General features: G+C 32.8%; 1 protein-coding gene across 3 annotated transcripts; it reads right to left on the bottom strand.

The window, feature by feature from the left end:
• Nucleotides 1–1,270: 1,270 nt before the first annotated feature.
• On the bottom strand, nucleotides 1,271–10,463 carry LOC114175602. Of its 3 annotated transcripts, none has more exons than XM_028060365.1 (7): nucleotides 5,297–10,463; nucleotides 4,967–5,217; nucleotides 4,748–4,892; nucleotides 4,090–4,288; nucleotides 3,606–3,947; nucleotides 2,750–3,474; nucleotides 1,271–2,440 (listed from the first exon to the last, which is right to left on the bottom strand). In XM_028060365.1, exons 1-7 carry the CDS (start codon nucleotides 10,082–10,084, stop codon nucleotides 1,877–1,879), a joined length of 7,014 nt encoding a protein of 2,337 aa, XP_027916166.1. In that variant the 5' UTR covers nucleotides 10,085–10,463; the 3' UTR covers nucleotides 1,271–1,876. The 3 variants fall into 3 exon arrangements, with proteins under 3 accessions (XP_027916166.1, XP_027916165.1, XP_027916164.1); XM_028060364.1 differs by having other exon boundaries at nucleotides 1,271–2,518; nucleotides 2,750–3,468; nucleotides 5,297–10,461; XM_028060363.1 differs by having other exon boundaries at nucleotides 1,271–2,518; nucleotides 5,297–10,460.
• Nucleotides 10,464–20,120: the final 9,657 nt, after the last annotated feature.

Raw genomic sequence — 20,120 nt, 5'->3', positions numbered from 1 at the left:
AAGGGTATTTTGATTTTTTTTTTCAAATTTAATCCACTCACTAAGCTACTTATAACATTGTTGTTTTTGCTCGTTAACATAGAACAAATAATAAATTTAGCTAAAATGTTTTCTAGTCTTTCTAATTAGAGAGCACTTAATATTGTTTTAATTCTACAAACAATGCTTTTTGTTGACCTCAATTTTTAATTTAATAATAATAAAATATATCAAATGAAATCACACCTTTAATCATATAATCATTATATATACACAGAAATAAACTTCTGAAAAATTAAAACCAACTACAAAATATAAAACAGCAAAAACATTAAAGAAATCATATTCATATTTATAGGTACTCAAGAAATCATATGTGCTTTGTTTAATTTACTTCTAATTTTTTAATACAACAAAAATATTTTTTTTCAGCATTCCTACAAAATAATAAAAATATATTAAATCTTAAAACAAATTCAATATCTTAAATAACTTATTAAAAATTTATCTTAACAAGAAAATTACAAATTGAAAACGTAAACTATTTTCACATTTTTTTACGCATTGTTCTTTATTAATGAAAACAAAAAAAGATGAGAATGCATGATTAAGATGCACACTTTATATTAAAATTACGTTACTCATACACCATTTCATTCTAGCACAACATGACACAAATTGTTCTTTCACTTCACAAAAACAGTTAAAAGAAAGAAACAAAAAACTCGTACTTCATACATATGAAATAAAGAAAAATTCAAACTAATTAAAAATACAATTTTGACAACAAATAAATAGAAGAAGACGAAAGTCATAACTTCTAATCACACAATTTTTTTACAATTTCAATTTTCAAATTAAAGGGATATTTATAGAAGATGACTTCTTGGGAATGAAGAGGTACTTAAGCATGACATACTCATGAGCATGAAACTGTCCATTGAAGTTTGTTTTTTTTAAATTATACCGTATAGTTAAATTTTCCTAGATATTGAAGTAATCTATATTTCGCCTCTAAACAAGGTTTACAAGGGTCATATGGTAGGTAATGTTTTCAAGGGGTAGAAAGTTTATACTTCCTTTGAACAAGAAATGTATCATACTTTATTTATGGACTATATAGCATATCAACGAGTATCTGCATAAAGGGGAATGAAAGGCAAGACTAGGCAAGACTCATTTTATAGATAAGATTTGGGGTTTTATTTATTTATCACGGTTTTTATTGTATTTCTAGCCATTATAGCTTTGCAATATTGTTTTGGCATTTTATTCACCAATCATAGAGACATTGACAAAGAAAACGCATGCAGAAATAAAGAAACTCTGGCAAGGGCTGCAAGGACGTAGATTCACAATTACATGAACTTACAGAAATTTGCCAGACTCCCCTCATTCAGCTGTTTTAAAATTAATAAAACTAAAACCCAACCCATGATCAACTACTAATTGGTCTCAGTATTCTAAAACAAAAAGAGTTCAAAACACTCAGAAACCAAGTATTCAAGCAGAAAATAAAACTAGCATTCCTCAAAACTGATACTTCCCACTTATTAATGGAAAGAATATACGAGGGCAACTAATGATTTGGATACACAAAACCCAATAAATAATCTGCCTGGTTTGTTTTTTTACCGACAAAAGAAAACAAAGATCGACCAAGCTTGGTTGATAGATACACCATTGCAAAACGAGACCGTGTCCATCAAAGCCACACTACCATGCTAAATAGTTACCGCACCCCGTATGGAATTTGTTGTGGCCAGCAAAAATCCCAATCTAACAATCAACATCCCAAGTAGAAGCAACTTAATCAAAAAATTTATTTCTGCCAGACCAAAAATTAATAATAAAGCCTTCCTCGGGTTTTTCAAATCCAGCTGATATTTCGTGCTCCTCATGACACTGTTGATGCCCCACTAATAGTCTGTTTAGCCACATATATTTGTTTTACCTTTGTCGAGGAAAAGTTCTTGTCTGAACCCAGAGATTGATTTCTTCCCTGGTACCCTCTACGATGCGACCATTCACCCCCAGAATTATTTCTCTGAGAAACACCACCCCTCTGATAATTAGTATGTCCTGAGGAATGGTCAGATTGCTGGGCAGAAATATTAATCTGTTGTGAGGGCTGACTCTTGAAAGAAGAACTTGCGTTCTGGTTATTACTATTGTTACCACTGCCATTCTGAACGTCAACCTTCACAGCTTCTGTAATGGGGATCACGGATGGAGTCTTGTTCACAACACTCTGTGCAGTTTTGTTAGCAGTAGAGTTCGAAGTCTCCACCAATCCAAGTTCATCAGGCAATTGATTAACATTCACATCAGCAGTTCTAGGAAAACTCCTATCACCATCAGAAGATGTTGAAGCTCTAGAGCCAGTAAACCTTTTGCCATTCAATGGCTGATCAACAGAAGGACCATGGCTGAATTGAGAAGTCTGCACCCCTTCTAGTTGCTGCAATGGCATTGACAGAGGTAGTTGCGAATTAGGAACGTGTGGCCATCGAGCTTGTACTGACATCTCATTTGAGGGCTGGCAAAAGTTTACAATATTTAATTACTAAGAAAAACTACCACACTAAACAGAACATAATATTAAACGAGCACTTATTGATGACTTTTATTGTCTTTTAGTACAAGGTTAAGTTATAATATTCACGAGTCCCAAACAAGAACCATATTAACCCCAGATACTGTAAAACAAGCATAAAAGAGTATGTATGATTATTGCACAAACCAACGCGCAAGACATGCAAAATTTTACCTGGAAAGGCGATACGTCAAACATAGCCACAGGAGAGGCCATTGGCATAAGTGGTGAACCAGGGGCGAGATGTTGAATTGGAGACGGCATGTTAGCAGGATTCCGCTGCGAAGATGCCATATTCATACTGTTCATATCTCCTTCACCAGCCCCTGTGGCAGAAGAAGTAGGGACGTGTTTCCAATCAGGCTGCTTTCCAGAAGGTATATAAGTAGTACCCATGAAACTCAGGCCAACTTGACCGAATTGTCCAACAGGAGCGAAATGGTTATAAACAACCATGTGTGGTGGCCCCTGGACTCCTGGAATGCCTCCAGGAGGAGCAATAAAAGGGCCAGTAAATCCAGTTGGAGGTCCATAAAAAGATTCCACGCCGGAATGGCACTGTTGCCAGCTCCCAATTGGTCTTGACGCTGATGTAGTACTATTTTGAGGCTGCGACTGTGTTGTAGATGCAGACTCGTCATGTGGTCCAAAAGCAAAGACAGGACCACCCATCATCGGATTCATTTCATAGAAAGGAAAATGAGAGGGAGGGCCTGAAGGAAAATGAGGAGGGACAGAAGGAAAATGAGAAATCATTTGACCCGAAGAATTTCGTGTAGTTGGTAAGGGAGGCCACAAGGAAATTGGTGGAGTCTCAACAGATAAGTCAGCTGGAAGGGATACACTAAGAGGCTCCTCGGATCTAGATTGACTAGATGACTGCTTCTCAACACCTACTCCTGCCCAAGTAGCTACCATAAATAAATAAGAAGTTCCAGAATACAAATTGATGTCAAGTCAAATTATTAGAGCTGACGTCCAGAGAAAAAAAGAAAAATACGAATGTCTAATAATGAAAGAGAAGATCCACCTGCTACTACCCTATCAATATCAGCAGCGACAAAACTTTTTCCATCTGGAGCAGGGACGGAACAATTACCCAATCCACTTCCAACAATCTCATCACTACTAATGGCAGCAACAGCAACAGCTGAAGCAGCAGCTTCAGCTTCAGCTTCAGCATCACAATCCTCTAAATGACCATGAGATTTATTACTATGTTTCTCTTTATCAAAGAAAAGACTGCAATCATTATCTGATCCAGCAAGATTGTGGGTCATTTGCATGTCCGATCTAGATGATCGAGGTGGACCAATGCCATGAGACACAACACGGCTGCTAGATGGAAGAATGGTTGGAGATGTTACTGCCCCTGAATACAAAATAAAAATCCTCCATCAGTAAGGAAACTGAAAATCCAGAAATATTCCCTCAAACTGCCAGAAAACTTACTATCAATGTTACTACAATAAATGAATGACTAAAGAATCGCATGCAAAAATTTATTTACTAACCAAACTGAATTTTCTCTCCGGCAAGCAAGGAATTAATTGGGCTGGCTGCAGACGAGAAGGTTTTCTCCTTTGTCAAAATGGAAGATGATGGCAAACTGGCTTCATTAACAGCGCCTGTTATATTGGCAACAGAAGCCTGTGAATCAAACTTTTGAGGCTTCATAGCCTCATCAAGTTGTGTCTGTGTAAGTGCCATTACCTGTCATAAAATTTTTTTAGATTCAAAACAAAAGAGTAGAACAAATAAAATATGTATGCATACGCCTGAATTCAATACTGCGTATTAAAGTACAACATTCTTAATCCCCAAACATCCCACCTCTAAAAAGTTCAGAACAACTAAGTTAGTCCTGGAAAAAAACGACATTTCAATCCCTCCCAAAAAAATAAATTGGCAAATTTGATCATCGCGTAACTCCTCCGTGGAACTAAATTGTATGTTGAAGAAAAAAAAAACAGGTTCTAAATTTTGAAGGAGATAAAGTGCAACAACGAAACAAAAGGAAACCACATAATGAGATTAAATCATGTTTCTAGAATTGTTGAATCCAAATAATCAAACATTAGTTAAATACTGACAAAGAACACAGGAAAATCATAAATGATACAGTTTTAATTGCCATAGTTCTCTAACAAAATGAGGGAGGAGAGTTCGAACCTGTTGACTAATTTGTGCATTATTCCAAGAGCCCAAAGATGTCTGAACATTATCTAGAACCTTGTTCTTGCTTTCAAATATCACACCAGAGCCAGGATCCTTTTCACTACTACCAGAAACAGCTGGGACACTTGTCTGAAGTGACCTGTAAGAAGTAAAAAATACATTTGATTCTTGTACAATGATAACCATCAAGAAATCCTGCAAGTCGGCAACTACCTGCTTATCTGAGATCTTAACTCAGTTTGGGAATCAATTTTCAAAGGAGGTGTTCCTATTGGAGGTAATGCTTGGGACAACATGCTTGAATTAAATCCAGAAGAGGCATCCATCTTCGTCATTCCACGCACTTCAGCAGCAACAAAAGCAGCATGAATACTGTTAACCACTTCAACTGGAGAGATGGATCCTTTGGTAGAATTGGTCACGGCCACAACACTTTGTGAACTGGAACGGGGTCTCCTTTGCACCTAGCATTGAATAAAAAAACAATGAAGAAAGATGCAAGAATTTGACATAAGGTTAAAAAGCACAGATAGGAGTTAAAACCTTTGCAACCCGAGATTTGGCCTTAATTTCTTTCTCTCTCTGTTCTCGCCGATCATTTAACATTTGCCTCTTTGACCTAACTTCAATAAAGTCATCTTCATCACTAGGAGCTTCAATTCCAGGTTGCTCAAACACACGTATAACTCCACTTTGCAATGGAGCATCAACATCGTCCTCAGGACACAAGTTCCTTTTGAGATTTCCAGGATGTGAGAAGTTCTGAGTCTTTATTGATTCTTTTCCATCAACCTTTTCAACTCTGCTTCCAGAATCCATCACTTGTGAGTTCTCTGTAGCTGATTCAACAATCTGTTTTCCGAATTTATTGTTCATAGCCTTCCTAGGACCAGGCCTACCAGGCATGCCTGCTCCCCTTCCATTGGTATTTGACTTGTTCTCCAACCCAAACTGATCAGTGAAGACAGAACTAGTAGACTGCCTCTTATCACCACTTTCCCGAACTCGAAACTCAGTGCGCTGCATATTACGTCGCGGCCTCCTCATAAATCCTCCAGGTTCTGGGCGATTAACCCTTGCAGATGGGCCTGATGGTCTTGAGTTTGAATTTTTCACAGTAAAGATATATCGTTTTCCCCTACTACCGGATCCAGGAAATTGTGTTCTTGACTCGGTAAAATTCTCTTTTGAAACTGAATGATGTGGAGAGTCTCTAATGACGGCATGAACTTCTGATCCTTTAGAATTGGATGGAATATTAGTGTTCTTTCCAACTACATTTTGGTTCTCCTGCTTGTCCAATTGGAAACTAGTAGAAGTCCTAGTGCTATTATTAGGATCTTGCGCAGCCTCAATTCGACCCTGCTTTATTCCAGTGATGTTTCCTGCATCCTCACTTGGCGGTGAACCTTGAGGTAAGTTTCTAGAATTACCAGGTTGGCTGTCTACAGAATGATGTCTCATCTCATTTTTTATAAAGGAGTCAGAAGTTTCTGGACCAGTTTGAACTGTCATTTGACTTCCAGGTTGTTGATTATAAGAGAAACTGGATGGTATATTAGGCTGAACAAATGACATTGATTGAGGACCTAGAGGCATTATACCTTGTGATATGGGAGATGTATATCTTAGCTGGCCAAACTGAAACAAAGGAGGCTGTGATGGATGCATGTGAGAAAGGGGTGTGCCAACCTGTGGATGCAGATGCAATGGCATCTGTATAGAACCGATCTGTATGGCTGGTACAGGTGACGGTATCAAAGATGGACCAGAAAACAGACCAAATTGAAGCTTAATGGGTACCTCAGCTTGACTTGGAGCAGCAGCTACATTAGAGGTAACAGCTTGACCAGAAGACGAGTAGTAAGGGGCAATAGTAACTGAACCTGGTGTACTATGATGGGTCAACAGGCCATTAGAAGCTTCCACATTACCTAAACTATCAGACACCACAGGGGAAAGAGAATCACTAGGCTGAATGACCAAATCTTGAGCTGGCTTCTCTGATTCCTGGAACACACTGGGAGTGCTGTTAAGATTCACCTGAGAGGTATCATTAACAGGTTGGAGGTTCGTGTCGTCTTCGTCATAAGATAAGCGTTCTTCTAGGGTGAGGCCAGAAGCTTGAGCCATAAATGTAGTTTCTTCGTCTTTTGAGGTCCTTTCAAACTCTTCATTAGGCATCCCAACCTGGACACCCTCATCAAATCCTAATACCAGATTATCCATCAGGTGGGGCAAACCTTTCTCCTGCAAATGCATATCGTCGAAATCCTGGTTGAGTTGAGCATGGTCATCTCCTTCATGCACTTCATCTTCTTCCTGATAATCTTCATCTTCATATTCTTCTTGTTCCTGGAACTGCTCATTATTCTCAGTAGTCCATTCATCATCTTCACCACTAGACACGGCACATGGAGCAACTACATTCTCATTTCCAGCTCCAGCAGCTGTTGTAATGGATTCATTATCTGGTGCTGTGAGGGGGTCATTTTTTATATCTTCAGAAGTCAGTATCGCATGGGAATCTCCCGAGTCATCCAAATCATCGTGAGAGAGATGTGTTGGAGAACTTGGGGGACTTGAAACAGAGAGTGAGGACTGAGAATCACACCTAGGGGTGGTTTCCACTTTATGGTCCTCGTTCTCAGCAGTCTCTGGCCGGGTATCCACTACTTCAGGTTGTCCTCGATTCCCATTGTCATAACCCGTTGCCAGGGTCGAGTCACTCCTGGTTGCTTGATTATAATGCATCTCATTTTCTAGGAAAGCAGACGGACCAGGGTGTTCGTTTTCATTCTTGTAAGTTCTGTGTACAGAACCTAGTGAAGGAGGAGGAAGTACTCGAGGCTGCCTGACAGAATACCGTGACCTCCCCAAGCCATAGGGTCCATCTGATTCAGAATTTGGATAGGTACGCTCAGGGAATGAAGGAAATGGATTGCCACGGGAGCGGCCCTGCGTCCAACCATCACCAAATTTTTCAAAATAATTTTCATGAAAATCAGAATCAATCTCTGTATTCCTGCTAAGATGGTCTCCATCTGCAGATTGATTCCACCTCTGCGGTTTTACATGGGCATATTCATCTAAATGAGGCTCAGAAATTGCTCCTTTATAATACGTCCTAGAAGACACCAATCCAGAACCGCCATTATATTCTTTCCTCATAAATGCCTTTCCACCAATAGATAAATCTCTACGGGGACTGTTGTGACTATTCTCCTGGTCTTGTGAATAAAAAGCAGAGCTGTTCCAATTCTCATATGTATCTCTTCTCCATGAATTAACTGGTTTTCCTCTATCCACAAAGGTGGAAGATAAATCTCTAGAGAAATGAGACCTAGAGCCCATCTCCAATGGCCTATTCACACTTGACGAATCAGATGATGCAGAAGTCAATATCCTATCAACCATTCTTTCACTATCCTCCCAATCACCCACATCTGTAGCCCTTGATGTTTCTTTCTCGTTCACTATAGAAGGCATTTTCTCTTCCACAACAACCGGGGCATTACTGCCACTTTTGGCGGCCTCAGCCTGCCTCCTAGCAATCTTTTGCTCCAATTCTATAAGCTTCTGCTTTGCAGCTTGTTTCCTCCTCTCTTCTTCTAAAAGGATCCTTTGTTTCTCCTCTTCCCTGGCTAACCTCTGCTCTTCAGCCTTCCGCACAGCTTCGATCCTCTCTTGTTCTGCTCTCCATGCTGCCTCTCTCGCTTCTTCTTCCAATCTCCTTTGCCTCTCTTCCTGTTCTCTAGCCTGCCTTAATCTTTCCTCCTCTTCTCTGCGAGCCAACTCCATTGCCCTTTCTTGCTCCTCAATGATTCGCTGTCGCTCCTGTTCTTGCATCCTCTGAACCCTTTCAAGCTCAGCCTCAAAGGATTCTCTCACAGGATCATGAAAATCAGTTTGCTTCAGCACATCCTTCTTCTTCTTAACCACCCCAACAAGACCACCCGAAAACAAATCTCTTCCATCAAAACCAGAACCTCCAAAGTCTTTCATAAACGGATCCTCCAACAAATTCTTTTCACTTTTCGGCAAAGCCCGCTTCTCTCTACCAAAATTAAGCAGAGGATCATTAACAGGCAGACCCTTACCACCTGAGGAAAATGCTGACCTTGAAACCGAGCTTTGGACAGAATCAGCTCTGCTTCTGTTGAGTTGTTCACGATTCCTATCACCATAAGGTTCCATCACATTGTTCCAGGGCTTCTGTTTCCCACCCTGACCATCCCTCCTTCCAAAATCCCGCTTTCCAACATCGTCATCTCTAAAAGGTGAAGGAACATACTTATTACCATCCTTCGCCCCATCCCGACTCCCACTTGACGGCCTCGGACCAACACTGACACCATTTCTCTCATTTCCAGCATCCTTAGGAATGGACAAATTCGAACTCCTCCAGGAATTCCCTTCAGGCCCCATCCTATCAAAAGCCTCCACTTCACTGTTCAAAACCTTTCCTACTTCACTGCCCCTCAGCGGTCCCCTCTTATCATGCTTATGAGGCAAAACACCAACCCTGGGAATATCAAAATCCCAATAAGCCTCCCCCTTGGGAAATCCATGATCCCTGCCCTCCCTGCTCAAACCATGGCCCGTGTCACGCTCATCATCAGCCCAGTCTGAACGAGGGTTCAACCGAACCAGCGGTAGAGGACCTGGGAAATACTCTTCCTGCTTCCTCCCCAGACCATACTTCGTATTCACCACCCGAGAACCACGCGCATCATCACCACCACCAACCACATTCACACTGCGAGAAACACTCGACTGATCAGTAACCAAAGGACCCTCTTTTTTCTCATCAACAAACGCATTCTCATCACCAAGTGAATGTTTCTGCTTCGGATTCGGAATGGAATTCAAATTCTCCTGGATCTTCTGATTTGGGCTGGGCACAGGTGCCAAGGTGGCCCGCAGAGAAGGAAAATCCTCTCCTCTCAAAACGGCAGACGAAACCGGTGCAGCCGCGGTCACGGTGGGTTTGCCTTGGATGACAGGCCGCGACACATCCTCCGTGACGGGCTTGGTCCAGCCCAAACCAGCAGAACTGGGCCTCGAACCGCTTCCGGAACCACCAGGGCCAGCAGACCCACCTCCTGATCCCAGAGAATCGAAGCGCTCATGCTCCTTCCGCAGAGAAGGAAGGTTCAAGGGGGGCGGAACGGAAAGCTTGGGCCCAGCCTTGTGTGAACTGCGTGGCCGTGACGGAACCACCGCGGCTCCTGGGCGCTGCGATCGTACGGATCCAAGAGCGGTGGAATGCTGGCCATAGGACTTGTTCAGATTCACTGAGACGTATTTGGTGCCGGAATTGGCCGCCATCGCGAACCAAGTGTGAATCGCCAAAGCATGAAAACCTTGCCCCCGGTTTGTTTTGATCCAATTTGTTGATGATCAAATTCGAACCCTAACCCTAATCAAGTTATTATACAAGAAAAAAATTACAATGGTGACCCAATGATAGAAAGGACTCGATCTGAATAAATTTCTTCCTTTTGTTTGTAATTAGGGTTCAAATGGGCAGAGGAGGGGATAAGGGATGAGCTAGGGGAAGATAGATAGAGCTTTACGCCGCCTGGTTAGAAGTGCCACCAATAGGAGAAGCCCTACTCTATACCGGGGAGAGAGAAAGAAAAAAAGAAACACAAGTTAACCGAACTACCCAGCTGAGTGAATAAGCCAAACAAGGAAAGCCTTTCTTTTCCTCTCTCTACTTTTATGTCTCTCACCTATAAGCATTTATCAATTCAGTCAAATATATCTTTAAACATTGATTAAGGTGTGGTTTTATCTTTATAATTATTGTTATATCCATAATGTTTTCCTTCTCATTAAAATTATTATAAGATCGCAAAAAGTATTTTTATAATCTAATGGTGTATATATTTATTTTAAGTCTATTTTATATAATTTCATTTTATTGTTAGTTTTAAAATTCTCTCATTTTCAACCTCACAATTCCTTCTATCATATATATAACAATCAAATATTAAAAGACACATGATACTTATTAACTAAAATTATTTATAGAGTATAAAAACCCTATTCAGATGTTCATTACTCACACATGTTCACTCTACCTCATAATAGTGCTATGTTTTTTATAAGTTTTACAGTTTAGTTTAAAAAAATAACTTTAAAATTTATAGAAAAATTAATTTTTATTTTTTTATGATTTTAGCATTTTAAAAGCTGCTACATTTATATTTTACATTTTATAGTTGAGTTAGTTGAAAGATTTAATTTGGATGATAGAAAAAAAAAATATCAAACTTGATTAATTAAAACAATCTTTTTGTATTCAATATTTTAATTGTTTACTTTTTGTGTTGTCTTTTAAATCATTTATAATATCTATAACAACATGTAATTAGATTATAATTTTGGTGCACATATTTTATACTTTTTTATATTCAATTATATTTTAAAATGTAATAATATATATACATTATTTGTATACTTCAAAATAATTACACCATATACGGTATTTTTATGTACTATTATTCATTTTTTGTTTTTAAAAAAAATATAAAAATATCTTGTTATCAAATAAATTTACGTTAAGTATCATTGTGAACTTTGACATTTTAGTTATAACGATTCATCAATCATTTGTCATCACATGATTGAAAATTAAAAACATTTCTATAGGGTTTCAAGGACCATTCTCATGATCTTCTATTTATATTGATAAAGAATTTATATAATAGGGAGATGGAAGGTCAAAGGATTGCCCTATATTGCTAAGTACATAACTTATAATAAGTAGAGATAATCGAACATTACTTCATACTTTAGCCTTATTGACTACACTTACATAAGTAAATTTAATAATTACTTCAACACTCTCCCTCAAATTGGAGCATACAAATTGTATGTACCAAACTTAGAACAAATAAACTCAATTTGAGGTTCCCTTAAAGACTTGGTCAACATGTATGTGAGTTAGTCATTTGATCCAACAAACTTAGTACATATTTATTTTGTAAATAAATATTGCTTTTCAACAACCATTTTCAGCAAATACACTGGTGTGTAGCAGTATCAACAAGTGTTGTATCCATATGAATTTAACAAGTATATTGATGAAGAGTACATGTAAATATATATAGTAGTAATTATATAGATTAAGTGGGGTAGAGGCTATGATTATATTTCACCTTATATTCTTCTACTGCACCACTAATATTTTATCTACTTAATATGTAGATCATTCAATATCCTGACTGGGAGTACTCTCTCTATGTAGATATAGGCCCATGTAGATCTAAGCCCATTTTTGTTGTGATGACCAATTTTGTTCTTATTATTATTTTCTATATTATACTTATAAAATTTTGACACATAATTTTACAATAACATATAACATACTTAAAATATTCACATATACATATATTTATATATTTTACAGTATTCTATGCATCTTATAATTACATCATTTGGTACATATTACATTTTCTATACCAGAAGAAGAAGGAGTACTATTTATTTACAGTTTTCCCTTAGTATAGTAGCCTTCAAACATGTGGAGAAAAAAGGTTATGGATAAAATTCACTTGGACTATTGGGATAAATAAAAGTGACTTCAATTTGTCCTTTAAGGACAATCGATGCATTTGGAACATTTAGGAATGTGATGGTAGAATTTCTTGTTCCTTGAAACGTTACCGAATCATTTAACCCATTTGTCTGCCATGCATTTCCTAGAATAGGCAAAAAAATATGTTGAGCATGTTAGGGGCAATCACCTATGATGAGGTTATAAGATTTTTTTTATACAGAAACGTAAAATAGGAAAGTGAGACAAATATCACATAAAAATATAGCATATCTTAATAAAATAAAATGAAAACTTTCAAATTCTTGAAACTAGATTTTTATCATACTTTATAAAGATTTTGATTAATTTTGTAGTGACTAATCAGGATAAATAAGTCTCATCATGGCTAACAAAGTAAACTAAGAACATCTCATCTTGAGTATCCACTCATCTAAATCCTCAAGGTCATACCTCACTACAATGATCAAATCTTTATTTATCATAAATTTTGATATTAAATCATATAATTGTATAAATAAATAAATAGAATCAATGCGTAACTAAAAACAAATGAATTCTTATTTGCTAACTTCACAGTTTTCTATCTCTTCGTACAAGAGATCAAATGTATCATATGTATGTTTTTTGTTTTAAATGTATACATAATCTATTTCTATATAATGTTTATAATATTAATATATATATATATATATATATATATATATATAATATTAATTGGATATGTATCTGTTGATATACTTATAATTATATTATTTTATAATATTATTGTCATTACGATGGTTAACACCAAATTTTAAATATACATTTTATTTTTACAATACTAATATTCTTTATTTTATTATTTTTACTAAACTTATTTTATTTTTTAAAATTTATTTATTAATTAATATATATATATATATATATATATATATAAATTATGTAGTTATAGTTATAACTTTAATACATTGTATATGAAAAGTAATGTATTATAAATTTTAGGTATTATCGTACTAAATTCATTTTAGTATAAATTTGGGATGTTACATTTGCAGCCTAAAACCTAAGGATTTCAAATTCAGTGTGGTTTCTCAACTCCTGGTTGAATGAATCATTGCTTTATTATGCAAGACGACTCTCTCCTCTGACACACCTTCTAGATCTTGTGAAAGCCTCTAACAAGAGTGTGATGGTTTAATTGGACCTTAGTTTGAGACCAGACTTCCAACTCAATCCAAACCAGTGAAATAGGATGAGTTATTAATTCATCCACACAAGTTGAGACCAATCTTCCAACTTAATCCAAACCAGTAACATAAGATGAGTTGTCAATTCATCATTAAGCATAAATCAAATCACAAACTATTGAATGAAAGCATAGATAAATTCTCAAGAAATAGAAGTACATAGAATTTGAATTGATTACATCAAAACCTAAACACAAGAAAGTTCAACTACTCATAAAATATTAAAATACAATTCCAACAACATCTAGACATAGATTTTACAAGAAGAACATTTGTCTTTCTCAACTCAGCCCCTTGTTCTGCTGCTGCTTCACCTATATAAGTTTACATGTTTGTGACGTCACCCCTTTATGATAGGTTTTAATTTTGTTTAAACAATGGTTCTGATACCATGTTAGAAATGGACTTAAGACCTAACTCAACCCCACAAAATCGGCTTATAAGATAAGGTTTGCATCTCACTTATATATTATGAAATTGACTTATCTCTAGTCGATGTGAGACTTCTAACAAAAATCTTCCTAGCATGGAGTTTCATGCAAATGTGTCTCATTGTTATGATAAAATGACGATATAAGAAAATGAATAATGAGGTAAATTCTTCCAGATCTATCAAAAGTTTGTATCTATATAAAAAAATGAGATTAGGATTAGAAAATTTTTACTTTAAACCAAAATCTCATGGATTCCAATTATTCTAAATCATGTTACCTACTGAATTATGAATTTTAATAAATAAAATAAAATAAAATAACCTTAACAACTTACCGAGATTACGAACATTTCTAAAATAAATATAGAAGATATAATCTTCAAAATAAATAAAAGTAATAATTTTATTATATATATATATATATATATATATCAATTTTATTTTTAAATAATAAATTATTAATTCCCCGTTAACTTAAACCTTCTTCATCAAGTCTATAAAATATGTCTTACCATTTCAACTTATAATAGAAAATATGATAATTAATCTGATGTTTAATTTAACAATTACAGAAATAATTAAAAAAATATAGTAAAATTTGTATACTTTATACTAAAATTAAATCGGACTATTCTCTATGATATAATTCTCAAGCTTTTCACTAATGGTTATAAAACTTAATTCTTTATTTTCAATTTTATTAATAATTTTCCTAATGATAGTATTTTAAAATATTAAGACATATTAACATAAAATTATTAAGGTTATTATTATTATTTTTCTAAAATAATTTAATAAATTTCACGTGTTTTATATTAAATATAAAAGAAAGGTAGTATCTTCCATAAAGTTAAAATAATAAATATGCTACTATTTAAATTATACTGATTAATTGTTACAGAAATGTAAAATAGTTTTTATATATTACAATACAATTAAAATTGAGCATTCTTTTATTTCTAAACTGTTCCTAATGTTTTTACGTTTCTTTTTTCTTTTTTTTGTTTTGCTATATTGATTTGCCACTATATGCACTTCTTGTCTATCTAAAATAATTAACATATTGATAATCCACATTGTCGATAAAAATATATAAAAAAGATATTTTTTAAAAAGGTCTTATCATATTATAACTTCTATATTTTTGTAAGAAAATAGTATTTAAAAATATACTAATAACTAATTATTTCGTCTGTACTGCTTCACATATAGTAACCATAAAAGCTTGTTTCTATGCAACTATAAAGTACTTGTTTTGGGAACAAGTTGACATGTGGAATGCTCCTAATAATATTATTTTCAAGGACGTGGAGTTGGGCCTTATAACGTGGATAAAAATGCATTCTTGATTTTGGATCAGGTTTTGAGTTTCATTCTGTATACTGGTTGCAAATTCCATATTTATTTCGAGTATTAGTATTTTCTAAAATTGAAGTATACAATGAATTAAACATTTAGATTTAAGATACTTCTATTATTTATATCTGTTTTATTATTCAATTAGGTTAAACTATATTTCAAATAATTTAAAGTATTAAAGAACAATATACACTAAATCATTTGTGATACACATTTTTATAAAATAAAAAATTTAATAGCTGTTTTTATAAAATTGAGAAATATAATAAACTAAAAATATTTTAGGATTAAGTTAAAAGCGACGGTGTAGTATAGTATGAGAGACAAAATTCAAAGATTTTTTTTTCAGGAATTTAAATAAAAAAATTTATAATTTAGTAGGTGCTAAATTTGAAATATAATTGATTGGGTATTAAAAATAAAAAATAGTACTGGGACCTAAAATTTAAATTTTGATATGATATTTAAAAATTACATTAAAAACACGTTTATTATAATTGAATCAGATCGACTTACAAATTATTATTAAAAAAATAGATTTAATTCGAACTGTGGTCTGTTATAAGTTTGAAGAATTAAGAAAATTAGGGGATTGAAAGATTCAATCTTATTACACTTTCAAGTGAGGTTTAAATTTTAATTTCATTATTATCTTATTTCTTGATTGATTCTCCTTAATATATTGCATTATTATATTGAAAAAAAATGACAATATTTTATAGAATTTGATTCCAATTTAATTGAATCTTTGAGATTGTTAGAACACTTTGCCACTTCTGAATGAATAATTCGAGTATTGTTTGAATACTTTGTAACCATTAATTATTAATGTGTAAGTATTTTTTAGGAATACAATCATTCCTAACTAAGACTTAGTATCAATATACAATTCAACCCTCATTTTCTTATGTATCTAATCAATTTTTCACACCACTTATGTTGAGTTCATATATATAGTGTTATTATACTTTTAAGGAATATGGTAACAAAGGATGTAGTCTTCTAGTTAATGTTTCATCCAAAATATTTGAGCACAACAACTTCCAACAATAATACTCATCATTTGTCATGTACCACAAATACTTTCTATACATATTACAATCTCGAAGCCATAATTTGAATAAGCCATAAGGCTAATAGATGCACCACTAGGATAGCGAAGCCACAAAATATTATGCATAATATAAAGCATATTAATAGTTGAGTATAAATAAATTTACCTTTTCATCAACATCCGGATAACATGTGTTAATCATTATTTTTTTTATTCCTTTGAGTTTTTCATGGCAAACTTCTTAAGGACTTAAGAAAGTACTTGATCTGACTGATGAAAAGGTAAAGTATTAGTTGTTTAATTTTGATACCGAAAAAGAAAATTATTCTCTCAATAAGGAAATTTCAAATTCCCTTCACACAATACTAGCAAAATCTTCACTTCGAATTTTGAATTGAGTACAAAATTATATCAACAACAAGAATATGAATTGAAAAAATCTCACTCCAAGACTTCTTCATAAATAAATTTACCTTTTCATCAACATCCGAATAACATGTGTTAATCATTGTTTTTTTTTATTCCTATGAGTTTTTTATGGCAAACTTCTTAAGGACTTAAGAAAGTACTTGATTTGACTGATGAAAAGGTAAAGTATTAGTTGTTTAATTTTGACACCAAAAAAGAAAATTATTCTCTCATTAAGGAAATTTCAAATTCCCTTCACACAATACTAGCAAAATCTTCACTTCGAATTTTGAATTGAGTACAAAATTATATCAACAACAAGAATATGAATTGAAAAAATCTCACTCAAAGACTTCTTCATTAATATAATAGAATCAATGTTACCACTTTTGAAATCATTCTCAATTAAGTAATTATCTAACCTTTCATACCATGATCTCGAACTTTCTTATAACCATATAGAATTTTCTTCAATTTAAAGTTATGATTTGGATATTCCAAGTCAATAGAACTTGGTGACTTCTTAACACCCACTTATTCTTTGATATAATCATTTAAAAATTGCATTTGTTTTACATCCATATGAAAAAACTTGAAATTCATTGATAAACCATAGATAAATAGTAGTCTGATAATTTCAAGTCCTGCAAATAGAACATAAATTTCATCATAGTCAATTTTTTCTTCTTAACTATATCCTGCAACAAGTATTGCCTTATTCTTCATAATAATTCCATAATATTATTTTCATACATTCTAGTATATACGATCTAGTAGTTACTAAAACAACACCTACGATTATTATTTTGATGTTAAATAACATGTTTAGGCTATGAAGAGCTAATGTTACACTCAATATCAATAAGATTATATATTATTGAGATGAACAAAGACATGCAAGATTCATTCAAAGTTATATGAACTTCCAAATAACAAATTGTCTACCTTCTTAGTGTTCTTAAGAAGCCAAAACATACAAACAAAAACTCATAATACAAGACATGACTATGAAGATTAGAAACTCCACATGCATGAATGATTTCCTACAAATGACATAGGTTGACCAACCTAATTCTAAGATTAATTAATAAAAAGAACATCCTGTTTGCCAACTGGTGTCTTTGTACAATTATATACACGCAAAATCTTTAGTATCGATTGTAAAAATGAAAATCAAAAAGGTTTTACAAGATAGAGAGGGGATAAATTAGTTCAAAAAAAAAGTGTTGTCTTTCAATAAAATAAAATGAAATCTTTTAATTTACAAGCAATTTAAATACCCTTTATATGCTAATAAGAGAAAATAATAATGACAAATAGTTAAAAAAGAGATATAAATAACACAACATACTTTTATATTGTTTTGATTATTCTTAAATCTACATCTAATTTCAGTTCAATCAACCTAAGATAAAATTTCCACTATTATTAAAATAACACAAGTTTACATACACTCTAGCACAAATAACATGTAACACATTTAATAATATAAAGTTCTTGAACACTAAACACAACTAAGTGTGAAAACGCTAACAACACACCAAACTTAGGTGAAAACACACTAAAAAAAATGAGTTAGAAGGATATTATCTTAGATGTAATTTTCTAATCAAGTACAGAAAGAAGAAAACTTTTTTTAAAAAACTTGGTGTTATCGAATGATTTAATGATTCTTCTTCATAATATAATTCAAATTGTTTTTCTAAAATAAGAAATCATCTAAACAAAATATTTTAAGTTTTTCATATAAACTCAATTCTCATCTTATCTTTCAATTTGAGGAGAAACTCTCTTTTTTTTTTCAAACAAAAGAGTAAATTGATTATTGTAAATGATAATCAATTATAGTTTTCTTGAATTAATATATAAATCCAATAGTAAAATAAATTAATTGATTATTTGAAGTAATAACTAATTATATTATAATTTATTTGCTTATGTTAATAATTATAAACTTAACACAATTAATTATTAGTGATTTTATGACTTTCCTAAAGATTGAACATCTCAAAATAAATTAACAATATTGTTCCTTGTGTTTCTTAATCACTATAAACTTATGTAAACAACTAAAATTGTCAAATTTAATGTATATATCATAAATAATCAGACACAAAAACAATAACATTTATTTAAGTATCTATATACATAATAAAAAGAACTAATACTAAATCTAAATTACCAAAACTAATGTATTTAGTGTACATATTTATTTTAGTTTTGTAATTTTAAGCTCATCACACTTTAGCTCATTATTTTGATTATAATTTTTTTACGATATTATTTTTGACAAATTTTAGTTATGTTGGATTCTATATTTTTAGGGATTCAAAAGAACATGTCTTTATAGATTTGTAGTTCTACACTATTTTCTATGACTACTTTAAAGTTAAGGCAGATTTATTAAATTTTTGTAAAAAAATAAAACATATGAATTCAATTCTCCTTATTTTGTTTAGACTTTTGTGACTACACTTATGAACCTATAACTAAACTTTAGATTTTAGAGCTTATGTATAACCTAAATGTCCTATATAGTTATAAAAAAGATCATATGCTTAATTTTCAATTTTAGAATTATTTCTTAATCTTTTTTTTTCTCTTGTTTTGACTCATCCTCTTCTCTCGATTTTGTATTTTTGTTTTTTCATCAATGGAGAATTAATTCACATAATTAAGATTAAATAAGTAAAATTCAGTGTTGCATAATAGTTTAACTATTTGAGTTTTATTTTCTACTCTCTAAATTTGGTTTTTCAAATTGTGATTACAAATTGTTTCTAAAAATATTTTAATAAAATTTGAAAAATATATATATTAACCAAGATTAACTTAAAAGGATATTCAGTATTAATATTTTTAATTATTAAATACTTATTTAGTATTTAAACATTTTTATTTTTTGCATTTAATGGTAATTAAAATATTTTATTTAAATTCAAAAATAAAATTCCATAAATTTAAAGAATTTATCTAAATAATATTTTTATAAATAAATCAATATAAAAATATCAATTTAAATTTAACATATTTAAATATCTTAAAAATTATGAAATTAGTTTAGGTTAAACTTGATTAATGAGAAATAAGCAATCAATTTGTCTCTTATGGTCCACCGTGGACCACACAATGTTACTTGCAAGTGATGCTATTCTCATCATCCATCAAACCATGTTCTTAGAATGCCATTGGTTTCCCACTAAACCTTAGTGAATGGATTCACATTTGAAAATGTACTAGAAAAGGATTAAAAGTTAATTAATTTAATTTATTTTAATTTTCATTGAATAACTAACTACTGATTCTAACAACAACAA

The sequence above is a fragment of the Vigna unguiculata genome, chromosome 3, assembly GCF_004118075.2.
Source record: "Vigna unguiculata cultivar IT97K-499-35 chromosome 3, ASM411807v1, whole genome shotgun sequence".
Taxonomy (NCBI): Eukaryota; Viridiplantae; Streptophyta; class Magnoliopsida; order Fabales; family Fabaceae; genus Vigna; species Vigna unguiculata.
The sequence above is the reverse complement of the archived record's forward strand: the minus strand, read 5'-3'. Positions and strand labels throughout refer to the sequence as shown.